This window comes from Lissotriton helveticus, chromosome 3_1 (assembly GCF_964261635.1).
Source record: "Lissotriton helveticus chromosome 3_1, aLisHel1.1, whole genome shotgun sequence".
Lineage (NCBI taxonomy): Eukaryota > Metazoa > Chordata > Amphibia > Caudata > Salamandridae > Lissotriton > Lissotriton helveticus.
Window position 1 is genome coordinate 1941693180 of NC_136061.1, and position 23437 is coordinate 1941716616.

The 23437-nt window shown below is 43.1% G+C and overlaps 1 protein-coding gene across 1 annotated transcript in view; it reads left to right on the forward strand.

The window, feature by feature from the left end:
• Positions 1 to 23437, forward strand: part of ITGA11 (integrin subunit alpha 11) — a 603504-nt gene that overhangs the window by 223438 nt on the left and 356629 nt on the right. The window contains exon 6 of the mRNA XM_078683461.1: positions 17239 to 17360. Coding sequence (XP_078539587.1) covers positions 17239 to 17360 — 122 coding nt within the window. The remainder of the gene's footprint in view (positions 1 to 17238; positions 17361 to 23437) is intronic.

The following is a 23437-nucleotide window of genomic DNA, read 5'->3' on the forward strand; positions in this document are numbered from 1 at the left end:
ATCAAAACAATGGCCGCAGGGTTTTGCCCAGGTTGTCATAGGTTTGATTTGTTATGAGAACTCCGTATGCCTTATCAGGGGCTGGAGGAATATCGCTTGTCTAATTAGATCGCAAGTGTTATGACCTAATCAGATAACACGTTCCTGTGCCGTAGTGTGACTGCGTCAGATAACGGTATCTGCATCATGGGGGTTTTCTGCCTCATGGGCTGACTGCTAGTTAACTTGTTGGTTTGTTTAACTAGAATAGGGTCAGGAATAGGGGGATCGATTCAGAACCTATAGGAATACATGACACCCACTCCACGCTAACTATGGACATATTTACTAATCTAGGCATAGTATAACATAGTACAACATACTATAGAGTAGTGTGTATACCTTACCACCCCAAAATACATAAATGCATTTTAAAATTTTCAAATATACTGAAAAATTGCAGACATATATATATGGTATGCACTCAAGCTGTAGAAAAATGCCAAAGTAATCGCATTTGTATACATTATTGCTTATTTGGTATATGAGAATTACACATGAAATGGTTTCTTAAATACAGAAAAAAGTTTCGAGACCATTCCATCACAGAATAAAATATCTATGAACATGCCAGCGGGCAGCTAATGTCTATAAGTTATCTAAAATTTAGAAACCTTAGTTCTCTAAGAATAGTTCTTACTTTAAGCAGAAGATAGTGTCCCGAAAAATATGCAAAAATATTTGGGGCTGCGGGAAAAACTACTGTCCGTGAACTGGAGCGAAAATGTTCATGTGACTTTATTTTTAAAGTTGAAGGCCGAATTCAGGGAACGGCGTGTGTGAGCTTGCTCAAAAGTCTCTATTTCTGTTCGGGTGAGAACATCATATCATTTAGGCTTTCGAAGAAACTGTCAACAGCTTCCTGGGAAAGTTCCACTAACTCGGAAATAGGTGTAATCATGCATTCTTGCGCATGATTGTCTCCATTGACATTCTGATTTGCATTACTGACAGAAGGTCGTACCTGTTCGATGCTGCTTTCATCTTGAACTTCACTACCCATCAATCGTAGTGGTGAAGCTTCCACGAATGCCGTCATCAGGATTGGTAGCCTTTGAGGGCAGCACAAAGCATGAACCTTGATCGGGCTCAACAATGTTTCTGCATCCATCGGCGCATCCGATTGTAGCGTCAGACAGGTGTCTAACACGCATTCTTCTCCGCATAGCAGACACCTCAATACAGGTAAAACACATCTTTGCCACATTGGTCGAAATGATAGAAACCAAGTCATGTTCAGGTCTCTAAGCCGGGAGAGTCCCAGGATTTTTGATATCCGGTCCCGGTATCCAATGGCTAGGATTGTTTCTTCCCTTGTCGCAAGAGTTTTGTCTGTGACATGGGTTGCCATAACGAAAAATAAGGACTAAGAATAGGATTCCTGCAATTAGTCCCAGGATCAGGGGAAGTCCGCCAAAAATCGAATGGACGAAATCTGGAAAAATACCCAGTATGGCTTTGAATGGTGTTAATGCCATCGAAAATACTGTCTTAAATACCTTTGAGACCCCATTGGTATCAGAAATATTTAAGATTTCATTCAGGATTTCCGCGAAATGTACGGGGGAATTAGTTGATAATAATGTATGTATCTCTGCAGTCGTCCTTGCGACTTGTAGATCATACGTTTCTTTTGATGACGAGAGCCTGGTAGGCGTCTGAAGAAGGACTGTTTTCATTCTGCTTAAAGTATCTATTCGAATAGAAGTAATTTTCAAATCGGGCCATGCCCTTGCCTCCCTGTCTGGGAAGGAGCTGGGGAACAATGAGCGTCCACAGCACTTGACCTTCGCAGTAGTAGTTACTAGATAAGGAGTCCCGGGCATAAGACTACAACATCTACGGTCTACAATAAGAATGTAACTCCCATTATAGAGTCTTTGAAAGAATGGTTCTATTTCTGTTGCAGGTGCGCCTTGCTGGTGACATGAAAGGTTGTATGAATTCCCTTCACAGGCTCCATGCAAACTAATTCCGTTACACAGAATTGTGCCACTCAGTGACATCGCACAATTGTTGCCACTAAGAAACACTTTCTGTCCTTTATTACTGACACATGCATGTGAATAGGGCAGGTTCCATGTTGTTTTAAGGTACCCCTTTCCTAATTTCTCGTGCATGCCAGCCTGTATATATTTTTGGCAGTATTGAAACCTGAAGGTTGAGATTGGAATATTTATTATCCCATGTATTATCCATTCACTGACAGGTCGTTCTGACATTGTCATTGGTAATCTTTCTAGTTTTTCAATGCTCAAGATTGTATAATCAGCACCCTTTTGCGCCATACTGATTTGTCTATCAGTAAGGTTAAAGATTTGGAATAGTGACGTTGTGTTGATTAAACGCCAAGGTACATAGCCTGAACGCAGATTTTGTAACGTCCAGCCAAGCTGTACAATAGAACGCAATTGTGACTGACCGTGTTGTAATAACAGTAAGTCTTGCGATAATATATCGATTGCTGACGACACAATGCTGTCCAAAGAAAAAATTCTGGAGGACAGAGTCATTAACCCATTGTCCACTACAGAAAGTGATTTTTCCAAATTAATACGGTCAATTTCCCGTATTCTCTCTGCTGTTTCAATTTGAGTAACCTTCCAGGCCTCATTGTATGCTGCATATACAGAGGCTGCTATGAAACGCTTTTGACGCTGTTTGCGTGGTCCCAAAGTGAAATCACGCAAGTCAGCACCATCAGTAAGTAAAGTTAGGTGTTGCTTAATTTCTGCCAGTGTGGAAGTTTGTAGCCATTGAAGGCATAATTTGCCCACACTGTAGGTGGTTATTATCCCTGGGTGATGTATTTGAGGATATCTAGGGTCTGGCCTGGTCATTTTGAACCCCTGTGTTTTGTTCAGGAATCTGTCTTGACAGTTATTAGTATCTGTGGGCCAGATCAACCACTGTTTCCAATCAGGATGTGTTCTGTTTTGGTTTAATATATGGTTTACGTCTATCTCTTCATCTGTATCAGAGTTATTGCTAAACATTGTTGGCTTTGGAATAGACGGTTTATTTAAATCTTTGATTTTGGCTAAGCCATGACAGGTGGTCTGTTGAACAGTGTCATTTAAAAATATCATTTGTTCTGGGATCATGCAGGCTCTAAACAAAGCTTCTATACCCTGTAATTGCCATTCTTTTGTACCCCAAACACTTTTCAATTCAACATTTTTGTCCCAATAATCAAATCCAAAAGTATTCATTTGTTCAAAAAATGAGTCTGAATATAACAATTTTGTGTTGGTTATCATGGTTTTGGTTCCTGTCTTGTTCGACAATTTAAAATAAAATGCTTCAGCATTACTTGTGTTAAAACCTGAAAAATATGAATATTTGTCGTAAACGGTTCTTGAGCTCCCTTTTGGAGGTGTTGCACAATGTTCCCATTGATTATAATTTAAAACATTTCTAGGTTGTGCAGATCTATGTAAAAAGTGGTTACCATAGTGGTTATAGCAATACATACTGTCATAATTTGTAGAACCCTGCAAATAATCATGTTTGGTAAATTTAGCAGACATTACTAAGTCAGACATCATATTATTAATGCTTTCGAAGTCCCAATCATCAGCAAATGAGTTTGGTTTTGCAAAGTCACTCAATGAGATCTTAATTTGGTGTGGATATTTCAGGATCTCGACCGGACCATAAATTTCATAGTCAGTGTTGTCCCAGGCTACCCCACCAGGTATCGGATTGGCTGTGAAGTTGGCTGAAGAAAGTTCTCTTTTCTCGACGTGTGAAGATGTGTGTGGTTTGAGGATCAAGTTGATTTTCTGACTTGCTGTGTCCATTTTAGCATATTTTCCCTCAATGAAGCGTCCCAAAGTAAGTACCATGATGAGCCAAAGTATGAGGATAAATGCACCAAAACCCACCCAAAATTCAATCCATGGGGAAATCAGATATGTTTCTTTCAGTTGTCTCAAAAGTTCCTTAGCTTTGTCTTTAAAGGTTTTTGATGATGGCTGTGTCTTTGATTCGCTGAAGCCCTCAGAGGAATCATCGAAGTTTATGAAGTAGCCGGATGCAGTTCTGTCAATTGTTCCAATTGGTTCAGGATTTCTGTTTCTTGCATTTTCACTTGGTACTTCATTATAGAGTGGTGTGTCTCTGCTAAATGTTTTTATTTGGGTTTTCAGAGGTCTTAGTTCTATTGCATTGTTGCATAGTCCTTGTTGTTCTTCTGTAGGCGTTTCGAATGTGATGAGCCTCTTCGTTAGGACCTCTGTACTGGTAGCAAACCTTGGTGTTCTGCTACTTATTGGGAGTCCACTTGGCCTACTGTTTGTTATCGGCCACATGTTGTGGTTTTACCAGGTCGATTGATACAACTCGGTTCTACTTTTTTCCAGCAAGTGGCGGTAGTACAACTGATCTTGTCCCGTTGACAGACAAGACAGGAACTGCTTTTCTGTAAGAAGGCCCAAATTCCTTCTTTACCGCGATCTTTTCCCTGACTAGATCCCCGACTTTTGGAATCCAGACAGGTCTTGCTGGGACAGGTGGTGGTTCTTCAGTGGTTGTTGGCTGTTGTTTCAACTTTATGTTGCTCAGGTCTTTTCTTGTTTTGTTTAAGTCCTGCAAAATAGCCAAACGGTCTTTGATATCAAAGGTTTTTTCTTTCACCACTGAAGTCTGACTATCAATGTCAGAGATCATCATCCTAGTTCCAAATAATAATTCGTACGCACTGAATCCCTTCAGAGAATTTCTTGGCAAGTTATTGAGACTACGTTGGACACTTATTAGATGTTTGACCCACCCAGCTCCCGAACCTAATATCCTTTCCGTTATAGATTGCTTTATGCCTTGGTTTTTTCTTTACATCGTCCCGTTCCCTCAGGAAGGAAGTGAGAAGATTCCCGCTGGACTATGCTCATTTGGCCATGTTTCCCCCCCAGGCTTGAGGGCTAGAGTGGAGACAATGGTCAAACATAGCATGCTCTTAGCGTATATGCCATTTAGACCCGCAAATCTTTGTATAACAGTCCGAACGTCAGCCGAGTGCTGGTGATCTACATTATAAGTGGAACTAGCCTGTATAAGTTAATCGCAACCCTTCCTTTTTACTCCTGATTTTTTCTGGAGTAGAACGACGAGGTATTAAACTGTTTCTCTCCCCACTGCGATCTCTGTTGCAGTTTGGGCAGTTTTTTACAAACATGGTGTGACGCAGGCTCATGCCTGGCCACCAGTACCGTGATTGTAATTCTTGCAGAGAATCTTTTAGTTTAAGGTGTCTGAGACCCTCGCCCATATGTGCGTCTGCGATTAACAAGTTTCTCTTGTCCATGTTTGGAATCACCCTATCCCCCACTCCAGGGATTCGAGCAAAAAGGGACAGAGTTTGCATCGATTATGTATGTATAATTGAGTGGATAGTTGATCGGTAACGCTGAGCAGTCGCCTTTTGATGACGTTTTCACTGCCAGCACTGTTTCACCGTCAACGTATTTTAATGTACGCTTTTTTCGAACTACGGGAGCCGATTTAGTGGCTGCCGCTGTGGCTGTTTCGGCCAATGAATTCCCTGCAACGTGAACGCCATCACGTTGATGACTCAGTGTATGTATCACGTGAGTCTTTGGTAGTTCTTTTTGTAAAAGAACTACTTGTTCCCAGAGCATTTTATGCTTGATTGTGCCACCTTTCGCATCCTTGAAACCATTCTGAAGCCAGATCTGCAAGTATTCATTGTAAGATTGAACGCAATAATACGAATCGTACACTATGAGTGTGGGGAATTCTCGATCGGTATTTTCAAGCGCCATCTTGAACGCCAGTAGTTCAGCTCGCTGAGCTGTACAATCTCCTAAAGATTGTGTTTTAGTGATTGCTGGTTTAAATTTTCCTTCGTGCCAGCGACCTTTAACGATCGCGCACGCAGCACTGTAAGCTTGCTTACCCTCCACTGCGGGTTGTGCTGATCCGTCTGTATATATTATACAGCCGTAGTGGTCTAGAGGCAGAATTTCGGTTGGCGGAGGACATTCAAATTCATATTGGAGAAATTCTTGTGTTTTTAAGTAAGGATCAAATTCGTACACCACGTCTGTTGCAGCAAGAGAATTAGCCCATTGTATCCATCTCGGATGGAGAGCTTTAGCATTTGGAATGCTTGCCTTTGTTACCGCCTCTAGGGCTGGTATTGGTGTCAAGATTATTATTCGTTTACCTTGTGCCAGGGCTCGTTCTTTTGCTATAGCTGTCTGTGTTGCTGTAAGAATTTTTTTCCGTTGGGCTAAATTTCATTTCAGCCTTAGTGTACAAGTGTGATTTGAATGCAATTGGTACCTTTTCCCCCTCATTAGAGGTCAGGTATGTGAATCCGCATCTCCCTGGGATGACTCGAATCACAAGATTGCGTGTGTTATCACGTGTTTCTAATTTTGTTTTAATTAGCATGTCTGTTTGTAAGGATCTCAAAATTTCTGTGTGTATTTGAGTCCAATTGGATCTTTTAAAATCTGGTTTAATTAGATCATAAAGGGGTTTGACCCTTTCTGCGTAATTTGCAATGTATGTTCTTCCGAAATTTAGGAAGCCTAGAATCGACTGTAGGTTTTTTAGTGTTCTAGGTGCTTGGAGTACGGCACATTTCTCTAGGAAATTGTCAGCCAGGCTTTTGCCTTCGCTTGATAATTCATATCCTAAGAACAGGACTGTCAGATGGGCAATTCTGGATTTTTTAAAGTTGAATTTGTAACCCTCTGCAGCGAACCCAAGTATTATGGTGTTCACTCTTTTCAAGTGAGTCTCCAAGTCATCATCTGTTATGTAAATGTCATCGACATAAGATAATGCTTCATCATCATATAGTTGAAGTAATTCTGTTACTCTCGCTGAGAATACCCCCGGGCTGTTCTTGTACCCCTGGGCTAACCGACAGAATTGTTTTTGAGTGCCATTTACTGAGAATGCAGTTAAATATCTGCTCTCTGGTGCTATGTTTTGACAAAAGAATCCATTAGAGATGTCTAAGGTTGTTTTGTATTTTTTGCGCACTATGTTATTCATTAGTGCAGCACTGTGTGAGTTTTGCACTGCAAAAGTTTTGCAACATGTGTTAAGGTGTCGGTAATCCAAAACTAGACGATATGAATTGTCTGGTTTGGAGACCGGAAACAAAGGATTGTTCATTTGTGAGGTGCAAGTTTCAATCACCCCCTGGTATTCTAGCTGATCTAGTATTTCATTTACCTGTTTTTTAGCTTCTTGCTTAATTGGGTACTGCCTTTGTGCAGTAGGTTGTGATTTTAACTGGATTTTGTGAGGAGGAGAATCCTCATCCCATCCCACGTGATTTTTATATAAAGCAGGTGCTAGAGCCACTGCCCACTTTCTAGCAAGTGTGTATTTTTTATGAATTGGAATTTGATTTGAGAAGGCAGGCATAATTACTTCTTCGCCATGAGGGCACTCCCTGACAAACTCTGGTGGCCAGTCTTTTTCAGCTAGAAGGATGTCATAGCCCTTGGAGAGATTATCCCAAAACAGTCCCCTTATTTTCCTAGTCTTATCCCCCTCTATACGCAATGTTATTTCGTATATTTTGTGAGGTTTGCTAACTCTGGTGTCCGCAGTTTCCACTTGAAGATATTCATTCGTGTCCACTATCTCCAGATGATTCATAAGGACTTTGCGAGCTATGCTCACTTCTGCTGCGCTGTCTAGCATTGTCTGAGCCCACTCTCCGTTTTTCAGTTGTGTCCTCAGTATTCTCGGCATTGTTAACTACCTTGATACTGGCTACCTTCTTTTTTGGAAATTGTAATTTCTTTTTTAGTTGAGCAGGTTCCTTGTCTTTGGACTTGGCGTGCTCTTCTCTTTGTTCTGATCGTCCTCTTCTTTCCGATTTCTGCGAGGAAGTCTGAAAAGATTGAGAGGGACGCGTATCAATGTCTTGATATCTATCAGGCTTTTTTATATTATCCCTATTTCTAAGGTTATATCTTTTCCCAGAGGGGTCACTTTGAGGTGACCTGTGTCTTTGGTTCGGAGATTTTTCTCTTCGCCTAGGAGACCTTCCTCGGGACTGGAATTTCTTTTCTTTGGGATTGGATTGTTTGTTTCCATCCCAGTTCTTTTTTGGTGAATTATTATTAAAAAATATTTTTTCTGGACTTTCAGTCAGTTGTGGTTTTACTGGTATTCCACCTAAACTGTCTCTACCTAGTTCCTCATAGGATTTTTCTATGATTCTGGCAATTTCAGCTGGTTGGTCTGCTATATCTGTCTCTTTTAACCTCTGGCGGATCGCCACGTTTGCTGCTTCACCTTTTATGTTGGCTAATAATATAGCCGAGACCTGCTTGAAGTCTTTCAGTAATTTCATACCAAGAGTTAAAGCGGGTTCAGGACCATATTCATCTTGAATTTGTTTTAGCACATCTGGTATTACCGAAATGGATGGAACACCGTGCGTTTTTGTGTAGATGGAAGCAAAGACTGTACCCCAAGTGTCACAGTCCTCTATGTGTGGTGCGATTCCCATTGGGAGACAGATAGTCAGAATCCTGTGCTTTTCTAGCGGGGTGGTGTCAGGAAACACCGCCTCAATTTGGGTAATTTTCTGTGCCAACCAGAATGGTATTTGTTCCTGTTTAGCCGGTACTTTACCTAGGCAGGATTGGATGTTCTGTGGTGTAATTTTATTTGTGTTCCCCTGATGAGGGGTCAGCTGTGGAAGTTTAATCGCTGGCTGAATTGTTGAAGTCCGCATCACCTACTGAACTAATTGTCTATGAATTTTTATTAATTGTTTTAGCTGTGTTAACAGCTCTGCTGCAGACATCCCATTGATGTCTGGATGTGGTGTGTATCCGGCTAGGACCGGCCACGTTGCTCCTGGTCTACCTAAAGGACCGAGCCTGGTGATGTGATTATTATGTTTTAGGGCGCCATCAAATAAGAGCAAATGCTCTTGGAATTTGAGTGGTACTTCCACCTCCTCGAAAGGAGTGTACTCATTAGGAGGTTCCTCTATTTTGTAATAGTGGAAGTACTTTGTTACAGCATTTGCTGCTGGAAAATGTATCCATGAATAGTATACCTCTGTCTGCCGATATTCGTGTGCCTCAATTACGAATATGACTGTGCCACCTCTAGGTGTCAGTCCATTTTCTATAAGTTTTAGAGTTATAGATCTCCTTTTGATGACCGGGATGAGTATTATATCCCCGTCTGCATCTAGTGCTGCAGCATCAGCCGCTGCGAGTTCAGCTGCTAATCTAACTGCCTCTCTTTCTTCTTCATTTTCTGACATTTTACTGTCCTGAAGGTTATTTTGTTTGTTTGCAGATCAGGTTTCTTATGGAAACAAAGATTAGATGCACAATATTTTGGAACTGTTTATCCTTCAACGTTGACTATACCAAGAACCATACATAGGAGTTCCCTCCTGCGAGGTCTGGCGGATATAACCTTTCACCCACTCCAGACGTCTTTGGAGTATTTGGGAAAAGGGGTCTGAGTGAGAAAGCACGACTGAGTTACTCTAAATGTCTTACGTTAGTTTTATCGCCCTTTCCAAACGCGTTGGGCGCCATGTAGTGTAGTTCCTATCTTCCCAATAGGCTCTGCGCATTGGAATAATACCTACAGCAGTAAAGGCCTAGGCCAGACGTTAACTAGGTCTACTACTGTCGATACTAGACTTAAAGTTTTGGGTTTGCCAGCTTAGCTCAGAGTTCACTAGAAACTTTCTCGAATGTTCAAGGAGGAATTAACTTCCCTGATTAGACAAGAAGGGATTTAGTTTCTGACAACCATAGAACATGACAACTTTGCTCTCCCCTAATCAAGAGTCAATCTCGAGAGTCGTGTGAACAAAAGGCAAATTATTTTACTCAGTCAGTACGTGCATTCTTAGTCTCATCAGAATGTAGAGAAAAGGAAGAGACGGGCGTGTTCAATAAAAAGGTGTTATTTATTGATCAGTCTCTTTTCTCATACAAGAGAAATGGATCGATATTATTGCAATACTTAGAGTTAAGTAAAGTGCATACATTAAAAGCAATAGTATAAAATAATACTGTAAAAACATTGATATGGTTTCTGAGCCATAAGATGTTTTAAAATGAATAAAATATATTACATACACATATACATTTGAGTAAACGTACTCAACTGGTGTTTCTAGATACGCCTACCCCGTGTACCTGACCTAAGTCTAATACGTGGGCGGGAATAGATAGTTACAGTTTAAGTTAAGTTTGTTTTTGCCAAGTGAATAACTAAAGAATTCTCTGTGAGGGGTTATTCAGTTCTGTACCTGGAAGTTAGGATGAATGAGGAATGGTATCTCTCTCTCTGGTCTCGATATTCCAGGCTGCCTGCGAGGGCTGCCCAGAAACGCCGGTGCTGGATTCTCGGCAGGAGAAAGCAGCGCGTCTCTCAGCGCGTCAGAAAGGCGGGGCTGCTGCCAGCGGGGTCTGCTCTTCTCTTCGCTTCGGCAAGTATGGCTGCTCCGTCTCGTCACCACGCGTGTGTTTGCATATGGCAAGATCGGTAATATTTATACCTTTAAGGTGCCGAGATTGACGTAAGGATGGACATAGATACGTCAATAAGGATGTCATACGACTTGCTCGTTAGCACATTCTTTTACTAAAGTTCTCGGTGAAATCAAAACAATGGCCGCAGGGTTTTGCCCAGGTTGTCATAGGTTTGATTTGTTATGAGAACTCCGTATGCCTTATCAGGGGCTGGAGGAATATCGCTTGTCTAATTAGATCGCAAGTGTTATGACCTAATCAGATAACACGTTCCTGTGCCGTAGTGTGACTGCGTCAGATAACGGTATCTGCATCATGGGGGTTTTCTGCCTCATGGGCTGACTGCTAGTTAACTTGTTGGTTTGTTTAACTAGAATAGGGTCAGGAATAGGGGGATCGATTCAGGACCTATAGGAATACATGACAAAAGCGCTCTGATATCTTCAGGTCAAGTTCGCGCTTTATAAAACTTAAAAATATATATATATACTAGCAGCCCATCCCGACGTTGTCCGGGGATGAAATAGAATGTCAGCAATGGTCTTAATAGGCAAGGTACATTTATTTCAAAATTTCACGGTATACCACATTTTTCGTTTCATGCGAGTCGGGATGGAGAATAAATTGGTTTTCTACATTTCCTGTTCGAGAGAGCGGCCCAAAGTGTGTAATGAGTACGATTACATGCAGGAAGTCGCACAATAGTTAGCCATCTATGTCCACATACTGTGTGCACCTCGGAGTAAGATGTAGTTGAAGATGTATATAGTGTCCATGTCCTCCCCCTACGTGGCTAAGGCACACCCGTAAGGCACATCCGTTAGACGCCGCTCCTTGTCCCATACGTGAAGTAGAATTAATGTTGGGACCGAGTATGTTAACAAAACTGTTTTTTTCCCTGAGTCCAGAAATTGAAACCGTCACGTATTCAGCATTAGGTAAGGCATTTGTGTTACTATGAGAAAAGGTATGATTAGTCAGGCGCCTTGTTTAACAATGATATTGCACGTCGTCTTTTACCTGTTCATTTCATCTGTGCATAGACTGTAACGGTAGGTATACATTGCTGTGCAACATGTGCGTCCGCTTGTGCAGTCAGTGGCAGGAACACGCCGAGTGATATGTGCCTCAGCAGCGACCACATTTCCAGCCTGTGTCTGCTCTTGAGTCCTTTGGGCTGTCCACTTGTGCAGTAAGTGGCAGGAACCAGCCGAGTGATAAGTGCCTCCGCAGCGGTAATGTTTCCAGCCTGTTTCTGCTGTTGAGTCCTTTGGGCTGACAGTACCCGACTGCACCCGAATGCGCCCCTCTCGATGTTGTGTGCCTGGTTTGCTGTCCTTTGGGCTGACAGTGCTGCCTGTTTCGAAGTCCTTGTTTGTCCGCTGTAGCCGCACTTAGACGCCCCATATGGCGTCAACGTCCAATGCACCAAAAATTGCAAAATGCACCGCCCACTGTTATTGGAACGGTAGTCCCACCCAGAACGTTTCTCGCAAGCGGTGGAATCGAGCTTGGTTGAACGCTTATCGCAAGCGGTGGAATACAGCTTTGTTTATGAACGCTTGTTTTTCACGACTGCCGCGCACATCGCTGTACGCACACGCCCCCAGCACAACGCACACGCCCACAACGGAGTACTCTGAACGCTTGGTTTTGACGAATGCCGCGCCCACATGCACACGCCCCCCTGCAGTCACGGTGTATGCACACGCCCCCCTGCCCAGGACCCCCGCACAACGGCCACACCCACAAGTGACTACTCTGAACGCTTGGTTTTGACTAATTCCGTGCCCATCGCTGTAAACTCACACGCCCACAACGGACTACTTTACCCTTAACTTTCTTTTCCCCCTTCGAATGTATATGGTGGCCTGCTGTATAGCCAATGTCCATCTGCTGAAACCATCCTTTCCAATGCTGTATTGGGTGTTGTGATTGGCGCTGTGGTTCCTGAGCTTACCCGCCTCAAAGGTGTGGACTCTCTCTTTATAATATTAGTATGGATATGCATATATATGCACATACAGAGAGAGAAAGATGAGAGGAGGAATCAGTGTGTGGGCACACATAAGTAAGGGAGCAGGAAGTGCGTGAGCGTCTCACACCCTTGTTTTGATTTTTTGGATGCTTCCATTTAGTGTTGAAAATTGATTGGATGAAGTTTAGCTGAAGAGCATCACTTTAAGAGTATCAACTACTGAGATATTCACTTTAAGTCAAAGTGTACTTCAGCTATGCCTTTAAGGAAGGGCTAGGTACACTTTATAGACCCCAGGAGGTCAGTAATTATTTGTGTGGAATGTGCGGCACAAGAACAACGCGCAGACTGTAAGCCTAACATGTCTTAATAAATGTGCTGCACCTTTTACGAAGGCCGAAGAGAAACTCTCTGAAGCAAAGATGGCTGAATGAAAGGGCACTGCCCTACCCTTACTCGTAGCCTCCGCAGTGGAAGTAAAGCAACTCCGCAGACCTAGTGCAAACCTGGGCTGTCGAGCAGGAAAAACAGAAAGGCTACATCTGTCTTCAGTCAGGGGAGTAACACTAGGCCCTACAGCCAGGGTTGGATTGGGATTGGAAATCGGCCCGGCACGCCCAAAGAAAAATCAGCCCAAATTTGCATAATCACTCCTCAAATCACTGCTTTGGCGTAATCTTATAAAAAAAACTTTAGGGGGGGTTAAAAAAAAGCATGCGTTAGTGTACACTGGTGAAACAAGGGAGGCCACTTCTATTCAGGCCCCCTGCCCCCGCTCAGTATGTGCACACATTAATGGCCCGGCCAGCGAGACAAAGCGAGTGACACCCCTGCCTTTTGCTAAATGGAGGTAATGAGCGCCCATCTGCCTCTAGAAATCACTGCTTTGGCGTAATCTTGTAAAAAAAACTTTAGGGAGGGGGGTTAAAAAAAAGCATGCGTTAGTTTACACTGGTGAAACAAGTGAGGCCACTACTATTCAGGCCCCCTGCCCCCACTCAGTATGGGCACACATTAATGGGCCGACCAGCGAGACAAAGGGAGTGACACCCCTGCCTTTTGCTAAATGGAGGTAATGAGCGCCCATCTGCCTCTAGAACGGTCACTCGGACACCGACTGAGCCGCTGGCTGTATTCGAACAATAGAGACAGCGCCCAAATAGCCCCCAGACTGCTCAAAAAAGCAGCCCACAGCAGAACTCGGACACCGGCCCCTCGGGCATTGCCCGAATGCCCATGTTACCAATCCGACGCTGATGTGCAGGCAGTGCGCCTTCAGGTCAAGGTCAATAAATACAGGTGAGATAAATATGGGAGACTCTGGCCCGCATTACTTCTGCATGGGGTCAGATCATATCATTTTGCTAACACTGCTGTCTTCAGTGCACTGTGACCGGGATATCTGCATCTCCTGTCTCAGCTCAGCTCCAGAGGTGCACTCACTTGATTGAGACCTATGGCCCTATTTAGAGTTTTACAGAGTTGGAGTCGCTATTTAACGGTGGTGGCGTGGCGGGGATGATGGACAGTAAATTAAAAAAAAAACACTTACCTGCAGGCCGGCCGCCGCCACTCGCTCTTGTTTGCAGCTGTGGCCGAGGCAGGTAAGAGCGGAGGGCGGTGGGGCCGACTGGGGGTGAGGTATTTTGAGAGACAACAACGAGGGAAAATTAATTATTTATTTAATTTTTCTCTTGGGGTCGTCTCTCAAAATATCGCCCCCCCCCCCCAGCTGGCCTCACCGCCTCACCCCTCTTACTTGCAGCGGCCACTGCTGCCTCTTTGGTTCCTGGACAGCAAGAACCAGGAAGCACCCAGTAATGCAGCCTGGGTGGAGAACATGTCAATTGTGCATGGCGGTTTGGCCGGCCTGAGACGACCGGCCAAGCATTACTGTCACTTGGAGTGGGTAAACCACCTCCTCCCTGTTTGTTTGATTCTCCTGGTGCCCAGACAGACTTGCAGACTCCTGGGTTTCTCTGGTCCAGTGGCTCTGTATTTCCACATTCACTATTCCTTGTCATAGTGCAGCCCACAGAGAGGGTCAACCACTCTCAGGGCCTGCTTCCCCTGTGCTGTTTAAAGGTCTCTAAAACCAATTACTATTGAGGGAGAGGTTTATTTCAAAGATCTAAGCCTTCATACTTACCTGATATGAGGTGAGAACATCCTTATCCAGGTGGGGTGAAGGGAGAGTTCATTGTATCTTCTTCCAAGTGCCACACCAAATCTTCCATTGTGTTGGAGCGAGACCTCACCTATTTGCTTCTCTCAGGCATTTTGCTGGACCTCAACTTCAATTATGTTGTCACTTAACAACTTAACTCTACCCCCAAGGAGGTCGGTGCCCTGGTTTGGTCCTCATTGTTTCTCTCTCCCTATCCTTCCTGAGGCAGCATTTTCCTGTAGGATTAAAGAGACAAAGTTATACCCTGGGGTGTCTTTTAACATAGTTGCAGTCCGCTATCTACTGAGAAACCTTTTTCCCAAGAGTTCTTTCTCAGACTAAACTTGACCGCTTTCCTTCTTTCTAATGGTGCTTTGCTGCCTTTTATTACTTCATGCACACTCGCTCTTCATACGTGCTTTATTCATTCATCCTATGTGCTTCCAGTCCGTTCAGTAACCGCGAGCCCTCAAGAAGTTGTGATCATTCGAATCTTGGCAGCACATCCACTGACTTTACTTCTGGATTTTCCTCTTACAAGTATGCATTCACCACTCCAAGAGAGTTTCAAAAGAGTGAGGAATGCCTCCCAGATGCGGTGACCCCTCACCCCCCTATTGACTATCATCATAAGGGCCACAGATATTGCTTTAATTCAGCGCTGAACTTTGTTTTGAAAAAAGTACCTCCTTCTGGGACCTCTAGCGGGTTAGTTGTCTTGTAATTCCTTCCTCCAACTCTATCCTTGACCTCCTATGTCCCTCCTGCCTTAAAACTAGTTTCATTGATGCAATGGCTTGTTCTGAGATGTCATAGTTTCACTGACTGGTGTTGTCATAAACAGCTCACTGCGGCCCTGTATCTCCACTGAATACATCCCGAAGGCACATATTGCGAAAGGATGAAGAGTGATACGCACATTCTACTTGAACCTCAAACCAACTTAACTCCACCAAGGTGTAACCATCTGGCTACAGTCATATGAATCTTTCTTGTAGATACTGTGATGTTTGAACTGCTCAAAGCCATGTTTTTCTGAAGAAGTCGTAGACTACTGTTTATATCACCTCCCATCCATCAGCCTAGGTTCCAAGTGCTGGAATACTGAATATTATTATAATAGATGCGAGCCTGCTATCCCGTATTAAAGCTCGTCTCTTCTTTCCTTGTTATCTAGGACTTTCACTGAGAGCCATTAGTGTGAGTGTCAATGTAGTCACAACGCAGAAGAAACAGGTGGAACTTGATTGTAACTCAGCAGCCAGACTCATCCTCAACCTCCCACACAGACCTGACATCACACCACACCGCAGGGAACTACACTGGCACCCGATACACAAACATATCAGTCCAAACTCCTCAGACACACATGCAAGGCACTACACAAGTTAGGCCCCACCTACTTGAACAGTCACATCTCCTTCCACCAACCACCCAGACACCTCCGCTCTGCATGACTCCCATTTGCACACATTCCACGCATACACAGAACCAGATCAGGAAGAAAAGCATTCTCTTATATGGGTCCTAATGCATAGACCGACCTCCTACTCCACACCAGAGCTTCCTCCTCTCTTCTGAATTCCGCAAGAAGATGAGGATCTGTTTTTTCAATTAACAAGCTTACACTAGACAGGGCTAGGCATACACACCTGCTCAACGTCAGGATACCCGCACAGGTGTTAGTACGATTTACAAATACACGTAACATAATCGTAATATGCATCCCCCTTTTTCCCCAAGAACAAAACAAAGACAACAAACTACAACATAGAATGAGTCACACAAGACACAAGGATCAAGATGATCCTGTGGTAGGGAACATCCACAATTTGCTGCGACCAACATCTAGCTACAAAACAATCACTGCACCCACATGAGATAAACACCACAAACAGAAAGCTCAAAAACCTAATGAAGAGCCCAAACAGAACTCTTCAAATATGAAATAAGTAATAAGTTTGAAAGGAATCAAACCTATCTACACACAAAGTCTTCCAATCTCGCCATTGGTCTGCGGGACCTTCCCACCCGTTCAACAGAAGGACCACACACACAATGAGAGGCACAAGAGTCACCAACTGCAACCTTCTCTTGTGCACCCCCACTACATCCACCTTCTATCAATCCTCCTTGAAATTAACTGTGCTTTATTAATACCCATTCACTACATTCATCCTCCTTCAAGGCCTGAATATGACCTTTTCCGTCTTTCTGAAATAACGCTACTCTTCTCAAGTTCCATGTTTGTCCATTATCCAATTTCACCAAATGAATCCCTTCACTTCTCTCCTTGTACCGGGCCCTAAACCTGGACAACCCATGTCCCACACCACCTAGTTTAACCTTCACCCAATCTTCCACATTGATTAAACGCTTCACATGGACACCAACTCTACCCTTGCATCTCAAATGCCCACTTAAATCATGCATCCACAAAGGAAAACCTTTTGTTGCTGCTTGCATGCCCCTCATCATCTCTGAAGGTGATCTCCCTGTTCTAGCGTTCACTATTGTGCAATGAGCTCTCTACGTGCCCTTAATAGAGTCCTGGACACCCAATCCAGCATTACAGGCCACTTCCAAGGTTCCCTTCACTAAACCTGTTGACTCTTTCTACCTGGCCATTACCTTGTGGGTTGCAAACATTGAAGCTGACCATCCTACAGTAACATTTTAAATGTGATAATTTACTGCTGTGACATAGTAACAGGGGGTTCCAGATCTCATAACTCACTATTGCTATGTCATAAAGGATTTCCAGGCTGTTCTGGCTGGGCTCTGTGAGAGCCTGTCAGAGCACCACTGGAATGCAGAGCTCACAGATTCTGAAGGGGTGAGAATAAAACTCACACAGAGTGGTGATAGTGGGTGACAGGAGGTCAGGTATTTTCCTTTTATAATTTAGGACAGGGAGGAGGGGCCATATTATGTATGGCTCCCCCATTACTCCTATGGCCCCGAGCAGCTGTTGAACACAGAGGTAGATGATTTGGGGGAAGGGCCATACATAATAGATGATTACAGTTGAGTTGGGTTGCCTGCTGCCAGAGCCAGCAGCCAAGGTGGAAGGCATGTCACATTGTATAATTACAGCTGCAATTTAAACAGAGGAAGGATAATGAAAGCTGGCTTTTCGTTTCTGTGACCTTTTTTCTCTCAAACAAACAGTGATGAGCAAAAAGGAGATTTCTCTGAGAACATGTTTATTTTTTTCACACTAAAGATCATACAGGAAAAAAAGAATATCTCTTAACAGATCTCCACATTGTGAGCCTCATCATTTTTAAATTGATTTATATTCAACTGTTGGTAATTTCTTTTTGCTGAAAAATACTCATTGCTTTTTGAGCTGTTGATTTTTCGTGTCTACAATTTTTATTCTTTATGTCTGAAATGACATCTCTTTCAAATGAAAAATCAAGATACCCAGAAATTAAGCAGATTGTGGGACTGTGGAATGGTGATGGTGTGGCCATGTATTATATAATTATTAGGTATAAAATACCCTCTGCTGTGCTTTAGCAGGATGTTGTAAGTCAATTCATAGTTCCATGTCCTTATAAAAGAACTCCTCATTGACATGTAATATTCTTATATTCTACAGCAGGGGATACTTTATGCCGTATACTATTGCAGCAGCCTCCTCTTCATCCTCCCCGGTAGTTATTGATTGTCTCTGAATCAGTCCCAAGTTTACCTCCTGTACCCTAACCACCCTTCCCAGATTCACCCCAAAGCCTATTCATGACATTCGTCAAACTGGGTAAAAGTGCTCCAGAGTACATGTACTTCACACACAAGTATAAATCTGTACATGACCTGGCGTCCCAAACATTGATCAGGACGGATCCCTGTATGCTCATGGTCGTTTTCTGCAGTCTCACGTCCCATCACTGCCAACTACTGCCAAACCCTCTTTGTGGTACAGAAAATGCCTCGATGCGGTCCAGGGGTGAAGCTAGAAACATCGGCAAGTGATGAAAGTGAGTGCTCAGAAACCATCAGAGAGGCAAACATTGAAGACCTGCCAGCATAATAATCAAGAAACATGACCAAATAAAATGTTTTTGGCCAAAGCTCACAAATCACTTGAATCTGAAGAAGCGAGTTCCGGTTGACTTGCATTTCCAATGAAGCTTGGCTCATATTGGATAGATTGACACTGAAGCCTTGAACCAATTAAATCACAGAGGGATGACTGGTACATGCTGTGCTGATGTGGAAGCCTGGATTTCAAGCCGCCCTCTGGAGCCCATTCCTTATTGGCTGTAGCTCAAGAAGCTGCTTCTGTGCTGGATATCTTCTGTGCTGGCCTGCACCAGCTGAAGACCTGAACCAATTAGATCAGAGAGGGGACTGCGACCTCCATATACTTTTCTGGTGCTGTCACCTTGGTTACAAATCATGCTCTGGGGCCTATCCCTGATTGGTTGGACCGCAAGAAGTCACGTTAGTACAGGTGGACACTGGCCAGCACCAGCTGAAGAACTGAACCGAATAGATTATAAAGGGGTGACTGCTACATGCGGTGCTAGTGTTGTCGTGCATAGCGTGGGTTAGGAGTCACACTTTGGAGCACATCCGCAATTGGCTAGGTCTCAAGAAGTCACTCCTGTATAGGTTGTCACTGACCAGCACTGCAAAAATACACACATCCCCAATGTTTTCTCGGGCCATATAAAACAACTTTCTTTCGTCAGCACTGCAAATACTTTTCCAAGTGTTTTCTCTGACCAGCTAAAACACAGCAAGCTCAGGTTTAATTTGTATAATGGTACTACTACACTTGGGCTTTTTCTTGGACCTCTGATACCGCAAGCGACCCGCTGGCTGCGTCATAGCACAAAGTATTGGACCTCTGAGTTAAATCCAAGGGCAAGTGTTGGATGCAAGAGACTGACTCCATCTGTTCTTGTCTCATGGTCACCGCTTCTTCCATCTGAAGCTGTGGTTGACCACCGTCTAGAAGGAGGTGGACCCATTCACCAGGCACCAGATGGCTTGTCTGTCCTGTGGAACTCTTCCACGGAAACATGCTGATCTTCCTATGAGCCTCCTCCTTTCTCGATGATGCTGCATATCTGTCATGAACGAGAGCTCAGAATACCTGGAGAAACCCACCCAAGGGCTGATGTATTGTTGGGCATTTGGCAATCCAAGCTGTGCCAACTCCAGACCAAGTTATTTATTGAGATTTAAGACTTGAATCATCTCACCACGTCCAGGGGTGGGAAAGCCATGTATGGTATGGGGAGTGTGGATCCCTTTTGTCCAGCTTCCAGGAATATGGAAATGCATGGTCACATCTTCACCCATCCCTCAAATGGCTCAAGTAGCTGGTGTCTTGCTCTTTCATATTTCAGACATGAACATTGAAAGCAGAATCTGTATTATGAAATTAAGCTCACTAAAAAGTAGTTAGTAATATGCAGGAAAAATATATAAAAATCAATTTAATGTAAATCAGATTAAGTAATGCTGCAGTTCATAATGTGTAGAGGCATGCAGCCTGGGCCTCTTCTAGACTATATATGCCTAGTTTAGACTTTGGCGGATGACATTTCTAAGTCAGGTTGACGTAGGATATTACCTCCTCCGCCCTGATGAACTACCATCCTCCAAAAACACTGGCCGAATAGTCATCTCTGTGTGTTGAAAGGAACAGCCATCACAGCAGTTCCTGTCAAGGTACAACAAGCATTGACAAATCTAATAGGTTTGGTGTTGTCCGCCACCTTTTTGGCAATTCTTGTTTTGTTTGTCATGGTTTTTGCAAAACTTTATTGTTCACAAACCTGCCGGATGTTCATCAATCTAAAATTTTTTTTTGACTAAAGGCAAAAATGTTTTTGGGTCCCCAAAAAGCACACATTACCATATTACTCCCTGGCACTGAAGTTAACTACTTGGGGTGTGGATGTGCTCATTGTGAAATGACAGCATGCCTCAATTATAGTTGATGTACCTTGCGCACGCACCTCGTGCACTGTTTAGCTCGTGAAGTGTTTCCAGGCAGTTTGTTTTGAGTATTAAGATTTATTGTACATTTGTGCATGGAGGGGACACTGGCGAAGATTTGAGTGGAAATGGTCAGTTTCTGTGCGACCTCCGAGCCAGATGGACGCAGCATGCTGTGGGTGATGGAAGAAGTGGAAATAAACAAGCTTTCATGAGCCTCACTTTGGTTGGTCTTATTTACTACAATGCCATAACTCATAGTGAACTCAGCCAATGGCTGAAGTGGGCTGCCGCAGTTCCCCTTGATGGCTGAAAACCCCTACAAATTTCTATTTCATACACGTTATTTAGTAAAATCTAAAGGTTTGGCTAACACAGACCTTAAAAAGTCAATTGTTCTACCACTGGCTGCTAGCCTTTTGTCTTTGAGAAAAAGGGAAAGAAAGAAAGAAAGAAAGAAAGAAAGAAAGAAAGAAAGAAAAAAGAAAGAAAGGAAAAAAAGAAAAAAAGAAAAAAGCACGAAAGAGGGCAAGAAAAAAGATAGATGAAAATGGAAATAAAGAATGATAGAAAGATGGAAAGAAAGGAGAGAAAAGGGAAAAGAAGGAAAGAAGCAAAGCAAGAGAGCAAGAAAGAAGGAAAGAAGGAATGAAAGCTCAAAGGAAAGAAAGAAGAAAAGAGAAAACAGGAGGAAAGAAACAAAGAAAAAAGGACAGAAAGAAAGAATAAAAGAATGAAAGATTGAAAGAAGGAAAGAAAGCAAGCAAGAAAGAAAAAAGAAGGAAATAAGGAAGATGAGAAGGAAAGAAAGAAGGCAAGAAAGAAATAAACAACGAAAGAAGTTAGAAGGACAGAAAGAAGGAAGGAAGAAAATTAATTTAAAACAATGTTACAAGTGCTGCAATTTAAAGATGATAAAGGTTAACTGAGCAAAATTTACTAAAGAGCCAGTGGTAAAATTGTGTCCAGAACAAGCAAGTTTTGAAGAATTGTCACTTATAAATTCACATGCATAATATTTAAGCTTTAGGTTTGTGTACTGCATGCATGGTAAAAAGAGAATAACTGAATACAAAACAGTTTCAAATGGATGCAATCTGGCATGGTGTGAAAATAGCAGCAGCTGTGAGATAGCAGCAGCCAGATAAAAAACAAGCAATGGCTTAGCCAATAGGTCTCGCCTTTTGGACCTTATAAATGTTTAGCCATGCAACAGTTGATGTTGTTGCACCAAGGATATTGTGCTGGATAACTAAACACTTATAAGATCCCAAAGGCGAGACCTATTGCCTATGCCAATGCTTGTTCATTAAAGCAATCGAGTGCCCAACATCGTGAAACAAGTACTGAGTGTAATGTAGGGCAGCAACGAAAGAAGAAGAAGGCGAGGCTGTTAAAAGAAATAGTATTGTCAGCATATTGGTTTGTGCCTCTCCCCCACCCTGTCTGTCCAGTAAGGACAAGTAGGGTTCAGCCCTGTTTGCCTCCACCAGATTCCCACCCCCCTCAGTAGCTGGTGGCCTTATTAACAACACAAGTTAGGCAGCGCCTGGCCGGATGTTGTTGGAATCCAGTTGCCACATATGGATTTCTTCAGATCATGTCTTTTAGGTCCCAGTTGCAGGCTCGTATTGTAGGACGTGACCCATGGGCAGACAGCATTTCGAGAAACAGCGGTCAGTCGAAGCTGAGAGGGTGATACAATGGGTCAAGGGAACCTGACAGTGATTGATGCTCCGGTTTGCAGTCAGAGACCACTAGACCAATTAATGACGCTCTCTTCCGTAGCTGTAAATTCATTACAAAAAAGTCAAGTAATAAAAACGCATTGCTGAGAAAGTAAGTAATGAAAACCCATTTAGAGAAAAAAGCAAGAGAATAGAAATACAGTTTGCACACACATTCTGCTCTTTTTGGAAGCTCACTCCCGCAAGGTGGATGCCGCCACAAGCATGAGTATGTGCTTCCAAAAAGAGCAGAGCGACAGCTAAAGGTCCTCCTATGCAGCGCATGTGTGCTGCATAGGCGAGACCTAAAAAGGACACTTCAGAAGGAATTTACAACAGCTTTGGAAGGCAACAGAAACTGACAGTGATGAAGTGTGGAATGTGGACTTCGCTTATATATGGTAGAAAGGTCCTGCTTTCACTTCAGGCTCTAAACACAAATGCAACACAAAGTAATTATAAAGTAAAAACAAAAGGACTAGCACTGAAGGGAACTATCTTGTGTGCAGATGTGCTCATTATAAAAGAGCAAAATGCAGTCACTCATAGTGAAGTTAAATAGTGGCCCACTATCCCGGGCTGTATGCTGTAGTGAGTGGAAATAAAATGTGGATGACACAACAAGAGGCCGTTGAATGAAGAGAGGCAGCTGAAAGCCCCTTTAAGTAAAGGTATTCTACATATAATCTTAGTAAAATCAAAAGGTTTTGGTTAACACCAGATCTAAAACGTTGTATGGATGGCTGCTGTCAGTTTTGAGGGCTACCCACCAACTTTTAACAATTTTTATTTTTTAAAACAAATTCCTTAACTATTTTCTCCAATGGTGTGGGGGAAAACTTTTTTTTGTCAATCACTGCCAGGTTTTTCTTTGCAGTGAATGACAGAAAAAAAGAAAATCAGAACATCCATCCTTAACAGGGCGGGCAATGTAATCCCCTCACTTATGTTTTGCCCATCTCTAAATGATGCAGGCCGACAAAGAGTTTGGCAAGCAAGCTGCTTTGTTGCATTCAAATCTGGTAGAAAGGTCCTGCTTTCACTTCAGGCTCTATAC